Raw genomic sequence first — 12,074 nt, 5'->3', positions numbered from 1 at the left:
CCGTTTGGGTACAATTTTTTTCTCAGGGCTTGGAGCTTTAGTGTGGGCGAGAAATATTTGCGGAGATAATCTCGAATTCACTTCTGGTGTAGGTGAATACTTGAAAATGTCAATATTATCTTGGTTATTTACAGAGCTTGATGATTTTATGTGAGAATGAGATTCTGGTATAGGAACTTTGACAAATTCAGGTAGTGGTGGCTCAAAAACCTCAATATTGTTACTTCTACTTTCCTGGTTTAGAGGAGAAAACACTTTCAATGCTTTTTTTATCTTTTTTTGATATTTTTCAATAGGAATGTGAACTTTTACACCTTTTTTTTAATTTTGTTGAGGTCATTTCTATGGGTTGTCTTTTTTTCTCTTCAGAATTCCCCACGAATTCGGCACAGCACTTAGTATATCATTTGGCAATCTTTTATGGGGATAAATTATCATAGGAGGTAAAATATTGCCTATTGCAGAAAATGTGAACATAACTGTTAAGTTAACCTTTGGGTTATGTTCAATTTCATAGACGTTTTTGGAACCCTTCATGGCCAAAACCTTTTTATTTTTGGGACATAGATAAAAACATGTCTCGTCACCATTGAAGATTCTTGTTGGGTCTTGAAGAACATCTGAAAGTCCTTTTTTATTTAGATAAGATTTTATGTTGTCAAACCATTTGGTAATATCCCTTTGGTTAATGTTTGAACTTGCTGATGTCACTCCCTCTGAAGTCCTTAGCGAAATGTTGGGATTGCTCTTTAGAAATGCTGATAGCCATGTTCTACCTGGTCTATTTTCAACAAATGGATTAACTCTAGGGTTACTCTCTAAAAATGATTTAACGGAGTCCTTAATGTCGTCAACACGAATAGGAAATCCTCTATTTTGACAATGAAAAATCCAGAGTTTCAGTTGTTCCTCTTCATCCTTCGAAAGAAATGGATCTGGTCCATGGGTTATTTTGTAATGAAATTTTTCACTTTTCCGGTAACTTAGAGTGGCTCTGGGAATATTAAAAATTCTTGAGGCTTCTCGCTCATTCATACCATCGTTAATTAACTCTAACGCTTTTTTAACATCGTCTTCGGAATACTTTTTTTTATAATTGTTTTCAGATTTAGATCGTTTTGGCATATTTTCTAAAACAATTTATAATAATTAGTTATTGGCCACATATAAAACACTGGTTATTAACATATGTCAATCATTAGATTCTTACAAAATCTAATGTTTCAGTTATTGGCCATCTAGGCCAATAACTGATACATTGATAATTTCATGCATTAGTAGTTGGCCACCTTAAAATTTACGTTATTTGTATAAACAACGTTATATTCGTTATGCAGTTTGGAACAGGACATACACTAGATTCTCACAAAAACATAAAATATAAAGTAGAAAGTAAATTGCAGTATATAGTACTTACCGACCAACACAAGTTTCTATAGGTAAATAACAAAATTTCGGTTGCAAACTAGCGGCATACAACAGTGTCTCATTCAACATCGAATACTGACTAAAATTTAATGGTTACCTTGAAACTAGATGTGTCATACTCTAGGAGACATGTTGCCTAACTTAAAAAAAGTAGTTAGAATTAACAAAATACCAACATTTTCCTAATTCTAATCAAAACATATTAGTAGGCCAATAACTAGCACATGGCCAACAACTGGTGCATTTACCCTATTTAAAAAACCTACTTTACTACTATTTATTAATATGCTATTTTAATAGCCAGTGTTCGATAAAATACACACAGGAATTATAAATTTAAAAATATTCTGAAACTGTGTCCAACACTTGATTTTAATGAGAATTACATAATTTATGTATTTGGGCATTTCGATTTCCAATGTTGAAATTGTTTTTAAAAAAATATATAAATTAAAAAGTTCAACAAACGAAACAACATAACATTAAAAACCATTTAGAAATGGTCACAAGTAGAGATTTGAAGATAACAACAATATCCTATGTGAAAGTTTAATCAGAAAATTTTTAAAAAGAATACGAAACAAATAAAACATCAAAACAAAAAACTAATCCCAACAAACCGGAGAGATCAAAGAACTGCATTTATAAAACATCTTTATGAATGTTGTTTATTCTTAACTTCAAGTGGCCAACATATTCATGGGTTGCAACATATCTTTCGAAAGGTCTGCTGCCAAACTATAGGTCAGATAACCAAACGAACTTCCGGACTCAACATCAGACATGTTGAGGTATTACCTGTAGGTTTATTTAAGGCCGTTCAGTAGTCCATTAAAAATAAATGAATGTGCTGGTACCAATCTCATTAATATTACAACTTTGGACAGGTGTTTATCCATCGTTCGGTTTATCCTAACGACCATTACATCTGATGGAGGTTACATGGGTTGTCATTTTGGTTATCGACACCAATCAATTTACAAATATTTTGGAAGTGGTTTGACTTAAAGTTTCACACTTGGTCGGAGTGAATCTCCAAAGAAACACCGAATCGGCCAAAGAATTCTTTAACAAGTACCTCTGCAACGGTAGCAGCTTATTGATTTGGTATCGCATAGACCTCGGTCCATTTCGTAAAATAATCTATCGGTACTATCCACTAAATATTCTATTTATTTATCATTGATACGACCCTAGATGTACAAGTTATGAATTCTACCGGAAGATGCAATGCTAACAGTTAGTATGGGGGCTTTATTTCTCGAGATCAGCAGTTGCCCCTTGTTCTCAATTGGTTTTAGATTTCCGACTGTTATATTATTTTCTTGCAATTACGGCGAATATGACCTATATCGTCACAATTCCAACAACTGAGCTCGCGTCTCTTCGGTATCATGTTACGAAATACTTTCCGTACCATTTACATATAACACGAAATACGAATTTTAAATATACTGACATAATTAAAGGTAGAAAGTATGTTTATTGGATTGGACATACATAAAAAATGGAACGATTTAAGCCGTGGATGTTAAAGATAGAAAAGAAGAAGAAAATTTATTAGACGGTGATGAGAATTGCACAGTTGATGTTTTGATGAATAAACAATTTTATTATTAAATTTAATTTCTAATAATTAAATTTAAATTTTGTTGTGTTACCATAAGAAAGTAAATAAAAAGAAAAGTTTTAAAAATATTTCTTAGATTATACAAAAACTTAAGCTTAAGTTCTCAAAAAGTTTATATACTACATAAACTCCAATGGGTTAAAAATCAATTCGTTTTCGAGTCTTAACGGCTGTCTGTCATATTGTAATTTGATTGATACTATTTTGTCGACATTCAGTTTTATATTGATGATGTCGATTTAGGATTTCAGCGAGTTTGTGTTTTTACCTTATTTTACCGAATGCTAGTAACTCGATTTGTACCTGATGTTAGTGACAACTTGAGGGTTGATTACCCGTATTCCATTCAAGCGAATTATCGATTTGTGCATTTTTTATTTATCTTTGGAATCGATCGAAACTGCTTTCGGAGAATGTTATATATTATTGGTTATGCCAAATAAAAATGTGAAAATGAAAAAAAAAAAAAATTACAACGTTTTCACTTTTTTTTATTCAGATTTGATTGGTATATAATATAATACAAATACGCTTTATTATCACTAAAAATTGTAAAATTTTATGGACAAAGCTTACAAAAGTCAGAAAATAACAATAAAAATTAGAATTACTGAAATTATATACATCGTCAATACACAAATATTATAAGTACAATATTACAAAATAAATAATCAGATAATGAAATAAACAAATAAAAATACCAAGAAATATTACAGAATCAACGATACTGACCTAGCTGTTATTAAGAAGCAAGGGTTGAAGAGCTACTTTATAGGATAATGCTACTATCTTATCCACGTTAAAAAAGAGTAAATTAGAGTCGGTTTTCTCGTTTTTTTATATTACCGAATAATTTGTGTCAGTGTATATCCAATTCCAAAGACCCCATCAATTATATGAACCGTAGTGGGGTTTATACACTAAAATTTCAGATTGTGATGCCACCTACATAGGAAGAACATGTAGATCATTGTCTTTACACTCTTTAGAGCACACAAAGAGAGAAAACACTTTCACTTTCTCTCTTCTTCTTCAAAACTCTTTTTCAAAAGAATTTGGAAAATTCTTTTGAAGAAGAAGGCAGAAGAAAACAATCGAAAAGATTAGTGTGGTTTGACCCTCGAAAGAACTTAAACCAACATTCAAATGAAGCCATCGGTTAAAATCAAATGAACTAGTGTTCTTACAGTTTTTCTTGTATTTTTTTGTTTCATTTCTCTCGTTTAGTTGTTAATCTTTAATGTTAATCGTAAGTTATCGTAGAGTTTTTATAACATCTAAAAAACCCTACAAATTGTTTTTGTAAGTATGAACCCTGTTGGTTGTTTACTTATATTCTAAAATCTTTTTTATTTGTAGTGAACTGATAATGTTTTTAAAAATAAAATCGAAACGTATTCGAATAAATCAATAAAGTAGTTGACGACTTTTATATATATATATATATATATATATATATATATATATATATATATATATATATATATATATATATATATATATATATATATTCAATGCAGGATTGCAGAGGTTTGATCGGTCAATTATTGGCAAATGAAAGTAGTCAATTACTTCATTAGTTTAATAGAATACGTTTCGCTTTTATTATTTTTATTTTAAAGCATCTATAGTTCTAACAATAATTTGTAGTGTTAAATTTAGAATTGAATTAGATTTAAAAGAGGTATAAACAATATGTTGAATAAACAAAATATAAGCGACTGCTAGTTGTTATTGTTCTATTGTGCCTTATATTAATTTTAAAAACTCTGGAAAACTTTGTAGAAAAATTATTATGAAGGTCCATTATTAGTTTTACTTATCGAAAATATAAATGGAAAAGTCATGTTTGGGAACTCGCGATTTTGGGTTATTTTAAAGTACTAAAAATATCATTGGTTGAAAAAAAGGATGAAAGGAGAATTTGATTTTTATGGATTTTTGGATGCAGAAAAGGATCTGCTGCTGAATTTTGAGAGAAGAATATCTAAGTAATTCTGTATTCACTACAAAAGTAATTTTGTGAGCAAGAGTTTAAAAAATGGTAGCAGCTTCTATACTAGGAATCATGATTGGGAAAAGTTTGCAGTATTTGAGATTTCCAATATTTGTAAGTACAAATAAATTTATCATTTATGGAAGGAACCATAGCTAAAGATATTTTGGCAGCCCAAAACTGATAAGATGGAATTTTATGACATTTGATTCCTTGTAAGGGAATTTGATTTTGACAGAAAAAACATCGGAGACATTTTAAAATTGAAATAAATGAAAGTTAAGGAGTTGTCAAGAACAATATTGCAGGGCATAAAGTTTTAAAATTGAGCAAAAAATAAAATTAAGATGTATAATTTTTTTGTTAATTTTCTGGAAAGTTGTATCTGCTATATGCTAATGGTAATTTAATTTTTATTGTGCTGCGCAGTTTAATTTCTTAGGATAGGAAAACATTGACATTTCTACTTGATTTAGTTATACGTATAATAAGTAGTGTTGCCCAAAATCGGTCTTGGTCTTGCAGTCTTGGTCTTGTTCTTGCGTTTTCGCAAGACCGAGACCAAGACCAAGACTGCCTAATTTTTGCAAGACCAAGACCAAGACTAACCGTGCAAGACTTGAGCAAGAACAAGACTAAGCCTGCGAGACTCTTGCGTCTTGCAGTTAGGACTGAGTGTGGTTTTAGGGAGTATAGTAGTTCGGGTTTATGCTTAGAGACTCTATAAGACTCAAAGAAGTATTTAACAAAAATTTGGAAAATTTGACTTGTGCATTACGAAAAATACCATAAACATACATAGCGTATCAAAATATTCATTGCAAGAACACTTAAAATTTTGACACGTACTCAGAGGTCATAATTACAATCTAAAAATAAAATATTTCGTACATTCTTTCCCAGCACACGAATTCTTCGCTCTGAAATAAATTGTCCAGATTTTGATAATAGCCCCTTCTAATCATAAAATAATACCTTTGCTTTGCGACGCCGACAGTAATATCTTATCGAAACTTTTTAAAAATGTGTCACCTTAGCTGATAAAAAATAATAATAAGGTTAGCATATTTTTTTCCTTATAATTTACTTACGAGGAATTTAAAACCACAAATCTTATCGGCCTAAGACTAAAACATCGTTTCTGCTGAGTGTGCGATGAGATTGCTGAAAGAGGCGGCTAATATTCAAAAGTAACGAGTAAAACAAACAGATAACGCCGATTACAGTGTAAGCAAAATACCGATATATTGGTATTCGGTACTTAGTGTATTAGATAGTAACGAATAGTTACTTTTTCGACATCACTATAAATAAACTTCATTCCCAATCAAGCTTTCCTTCGAGTCTAATGTAATAATTGTTTTTGATCTAATCCTTGTTGTTCTCGGAGTGTGAAGTTTACAATTTGACATGAGTGACGAAGATTCAAATAGTTCTAGTCGGAGTAATGAGAGTTGGAGTCATAGATCTAAAAGACCGAAAAGCAAATTTGATGAGTTTTTCGAAATAATTCATGCATCCCAAATTGCTTTGTGTAAATTGTGCCAACATAGAAAGGTTGAAATAAAAATGAAAAACAGGAACACTTCAGGTTTAAGGAAGCATCTAGTATCTTTCCACAAAAAGGAATCACAAATATTTCTTCCTGAAAAACCAAAATTAGGTGCAGATATCACAAGCTTTTTAATAACCGCTGGAAAAAGTGGACAGGTAAGAGAGAATATACTTATTACACAATTATATATATATATATATATATATATATATATATATATATATATATATATATATATATATATATATATATATAGATCTAGCGGTTAATGAGAGCTCCGTACTAAAACGGTATTATACTAACTCCAGGCGAATATACACCGTGTATATTATTATCTGGGTAGCGCTTTATGTGGACTCCGACCAACACGTCGGATTAAGTGGACTCTGTAATACGTTAAAACACTTTTGGGATCCGTATACATTTCTTTGCGTACCCAACTAAACTCCTCCGATGTTGCCAATAATTTGATTAGTCGTAGATTTTTAAATTTTACAGCAGGTACGTTTTGGAACTTCAAATTTATTTAAATATCAATCAATTTAGTCATCGAGAAATTTCACAAATACGTACTTGGTTAATGTAGTTAAATATTTTAATAATTATAATTTATATTACTTGCTTTAATTATAGATAAACTGAAATTAGTGTCTATTATAAACTTTGAATAGGCAAGTGTCCATGTTTATGTACTAGAATTTTTTTTAATACATTGGCACTGAAATATTTATTATATTATAAATGTACTTTCCGATGTTTCGATTGCTATAGTGTATGACTTACAATATTTGTTTCATCAAGCAGTAAAATTTAAATTAGAATAATTTATAAATCAATCTTAAAATTATAATTTTTTACTGTCTAATTTAAATATTTGGATTTTTTAATGTAGGGAATTCAATATACTATACTATACTTTAGATACACATAAACACATAGATATAATATTTCGGTGTCTTATGGTATAATTTTAGCCAACATATCTATTACAATTACATATAATATGTTCGGCCTTATCGTTTTAAATACTTTGTCGCTTGTGCAAGCTATCATTGTTTTCAATGTTAAATCATTGTTTTTTGTATCTTGCGTTGTCAGGCATATAATTTTTAATTTAGAAGTACATGTATGTATAATATTCTTTTTTCTGTCACTTGGTTTAAATATAGTACACTTACATTATTCTTGCTTATTTATTTTTATTCGTAATACTTATAAAGTATGTAATAACGTACCCGTTGTTGCAAAAATCAACAACGGGTACGAAAGATATCAGGTATTAGGGGTAGTATTTGTCAATCGAAATGCCGCTTACGACATATTAAATTAGAGAAAATTTCTCCAAAAATTCTATGACGTCCCCTTAGATAAAAACATCACTTGTTTTATTCACAATCTAGATTGAATTGCTCTCTTCTGTTGATTCGCTTGTATTTGTTTTTCATTTTGTTGATTTTAAGTAAAACATTTTTCGTGTTCTCTTCACTTTGTTGAAGATGTCGCAGACGGGAGAGAGTTTCTTATGAGATCAATATCATTACCATATGCTACAAGTGCTTGGTACTTTGGGCCATTAATGGATTGCATTTTAAATAGGCGATTTCTATTTTAGTAAGCTGTTCTTTAATTTTTTGAATATTTGAATTGAGAATCTGTATATTATTCGACTGTTTTATAACAGTGTTTCTTGTGTTATAGAATATAGTGCTGTTTATATAGTGCTGTTTAATAATAATAAAGTTCAAGCAACAATTCATATATGCAATAACTTGGTACTGATATCTCTGCTCCCCCATACCAGGTAGCAGTCCCGAAAACATTAAAACTGCTACACTCATGCTTCCTATTATCCAACGATTAGCCAGTCCAGGACTATACCCTTATTATGGTACTAATATTGCTGCTGTCCCTTATAAGTGAATAAAATATGCAAGGAAGGTTTTGGCAATTTAATAGGATTTTTTATGTTAGAATATTATTACTCCGAGAAAGTGAAAAATATCTATTTGTTATACGGATTTAATCTATAGATGAAATATTAGAATGCTATTAGCAGCAAATAATATGGCAGATAATATGCTGGAATTAGCAGTAGCATGTACTAACAGTGGCCATACCTAGTCCACTGTTAGTACATGCTTTTAGAAAAGAGAAAGTCAACTTATCCAATTTAAAAGCAGACAAAATCAATTCCAAATATGGATCGTAAGCCAATCCCGTATGTAAAGACTCTAAAGTAATAATTAGTGAAACTGTAAGCCAACAGCATAAAGTGCTGGTACTAGATATACAAGTAAAATATGAAATAAAACCAAAATATCGAGAAGAGTCACAAAAACAATTAATTGACGTTAACAAGCGACAAAGTAGTTCAATTTAGAACAGAAATAAAAAAAGAATGTGTTGGAATATGGAAAAAAGGTCATAATGAAATTTGGAGAAATGTGTCAAAAATTATTAAAGAGGGTGTAACTAAAATACTTGAAAAAATCTCAGAAAATTTACTTAAAAATTGGTAAATATAAATAGTCAGACGATGTTTAAGACAATATAAAAGACAAGAGAAGATTATATAAGGAGGGACAAGAAAAAATATCAGAATAAGATTATCAAAAGTATCAAATAGATAAAGAGGAAGCAAATGTGCGGTAGCACAATCTAAGGTAGCAGCGCATGAAAAGCTGTACAATGAACTGAGTACTAAGAAAAAAACATATACAAAATTGCTAAAAGTGGAGCAAAGAAAACCAAAGATTTTAATCAGATTAAATGTATACGAAATAAATACATTAAACTATTTATGCAAGGAAAGGATGTAAAAAATAGCTACAAGGAGTTCTTTAACGACCAATTAAACTAAGAGTTTGAGAAAGCATCTATAGAGGCAACAGAGACAGTAATAGCAATGGTGCCGAAAATGACGACCGCGGAAGTAATTTAAGAGCTACATAAGATGAAAAAAGAAAAGGCATAGGTCCTGATGGCATCACTGGATATATATGATCAGCATTAGGAAAATCAGGAACAAGTTGGCTAACAGGACTATTTAATAGAATTTTGAAAGTAAGGCGAATACCGGATGAATGGAGAAGTAGCATTTTAGTACCTGTATACAAAAACAAAGTAGATGGTAAACTCTGTACAAACTATAGAGCCCTAAAACTACTCTGTAACACCATGAAACTATGGGAGAGAATAATTGATAGTAGGATACAGGAAGAAACAGAAATATTCAGTTTAAATTCATGCAAGGCAAATCAACAACGGATGCAATTTTTATCATAAGGCAAGTAATGGAAAACTAATGTTAGAACAAGTGAGGGTAAGACTGATAAATTTCATTTGAGAATAGTATTGCATCAGTGGTCAGTGCTAATCCCTTATCTCTTCTAATTAGTGTTGGAAAAATTAACGAAAACATGTCAAGGAGATATTCCTTGGTGCCTGATGTATGCTAACGATGTGGTGTTAGTAAGAGATAAGGAGAGATAATTGAATTAATGATTGAGACAATGGAGATGGGCGCTTGAGCAAAAGGTCTAAAAATAAGGCAAACAAAAACAGAGTATTAAAGTGTGCATTTAAAAACCAACTTCAGCTTTACTTTAAATCAGGTTATATTTATTTATATAAGTTAATGAAACCAATAATAAAAAAAGGAGCTGATTCCAAACCGATAATTTTTATTCAGAGATAAAAAGTATCTCATGATTAATTGAATATACAGAATTATCGATATAACTAAGTGAGAAACTTGTTGAGAAATACGTTTTAGAAAAAAAAATTGTGCTAGTCTTTTTTGACATTGCTTAGGCCTTTGCTAAAGTATAGCATGGGAGTTTAACCTACAAATAGTATACCTATTAGAGCCTAAACTAAACGAGTCCAAATTAATTCACGTCAAGTTTATACATCTGAAAATCTAAAACATTCAATTTACAAAAAACGATGTCTAAATACCTTATGCATCTTTCACAATTACCTGTACCAATGAGACCTGTACTTGACACTTCTATAGTATATTTAAAAAAAAAGGGAGGAACTAAATTATCAGAAAATGTATCCGCAACTCCTATAGTCATTAACTTGGTACTGATATCTCTGCTCCCCGATTTCAGTAAGCAGTCACCAAACCATTAAAACTGCTACATCCATGTTTCCTATTATCCAACGATTAGCCAGTCCAGGACTATATGCATTATTATGGTAGGTACTGATATTGCTGCTGCCCCTCATAAATAAATAGAATATGCAAGGAAGTTTTTGGCAATTTAATACGGTTTTTGTGTGTTACACTATAAATTCTCCGAGAAAGTAAAGAATATCACTATCCGCTATCCGAATTTAATCCATAGATTAAATATTAAAATACTATAGAATAATGCTATTACCAGCAAAAAAACGGTATAATAGTAACGATAAAACCAAATAAATATTTATTAACAGACAAAAGAGATGATGTAGAATAGAGCATATAACGCAACAATAGACCCATAAAATTTTGAAAAATTGGGGCGTTTTAGATATCGCAGATAACGTTGTCACATAAGAGATAAAAGGGAAAATTCAGGTAGCAAACTGATATATGTATCACCTCATAACACTTTTAAATCCAGAAGTGTAATGCGAACTACTAAAATCAGGATATATATAAAATAATGTAAGTAAAACTCAGGTATTACTGAGATCAGGATTGCTAGAAAAGCCCTCAGAAGTGTTTTATGACCGGGAACTAATGCTAAGGTCAAACAGGTTTATAAAAATTGCACCGTCGTACAAGAAATTAAATCTCAACGCTAAAGTTATTGTTTTGCACTTTGTCTTGATTTGTGATCTTATTCATAACATAATTATCTATTTCTTTCTACGACGCTCAATCGGCTCTTATTTTATTTTTTCATTGTTTGTGTTTTACTTACGTACGTAGATTCTTATTTTTTTTACTGCGGGATGTATTTTTGGATTTAATTTTTTTGCTTAAAACGTAGCAATTGCCAGCTTGTATTCTGTTGTTATTCTCTTTTGTAGTGTTTTTGTTAAAAGTGCTTTTAAATTCCAAATATTTAGACCGATGAAACATTTCAAAGTGATAGCCATATATTTTTTTATTATCGTTGATTTGGAGGACCCTTTTTTGCGCTTTTTTCTATTTAATGTATTAATGTTTTTTGCTTACCAATAATTATTTTCGCTACTATATTAAACTTATCGTCGAAGGTCCGTATAATATGAGGACCTTAATTATTAAACTGTGAGATTTTCTGTATTTGCTTTCCGGGAGATGCTCTCCAAAACGATGGTAAACACGATTGGAGACAGGGCATGTTCCTGTTTGAGGTCACTGGACATTTGAAAGTAAGTTGGCAGTTACTTTTCTTATGTATGCCTAGTTCTTCCATAGCATTTTAGTTACAATCCTATAATTATATCATATGTTTGTTGAAAATCTATAAATAACTAGCTTA

General features: G+C 30.6%; 1 protein-coding gene across 1 annotated transcript; it reads right to left on the bottom strand.

Moving 5' to 3' along the window:
• Nucleotides 1-342: 342 nt before the first annotated feature.
• LOC140433827 (uncharacterized) lies at nucleotides 343-1,035 on the bottom strand. Its single transcript, XM_072521802.1, has one exon. The coding sequence runs from the start codon at nucleotides 1,033-1,035 to the stop codon at nucleotides 343-345; it is 693 nt and encodes a 230-aa protein (XP_072377903.1).
• Between the last annotated feature and the right edge of the window lie 11,039 nt (nucleotides 1,036-12,074).

The sequence above is a fragment of the Diabrotica undecimpunctata genome, chromosome 2 (genome assembly GCF_040954645.1).
Source record: "Diabrotica undecimpunctata isolate CICGRU chromosome 2, icDiaUnde3, whole genome shotgun sequence".
Lineage (NCBI taxonomy): Eukaryota > Metazoa > Arthropoda > Insecta > Coleoptera > Chrysomelidae > Diabrotica > Diabrotica undecimpunctata.
The sequence above is the reverse complement of the archived record's forward strand: the minus strand, read 5'-3'. Positions and strand labels throughout refer to the sequence as shown.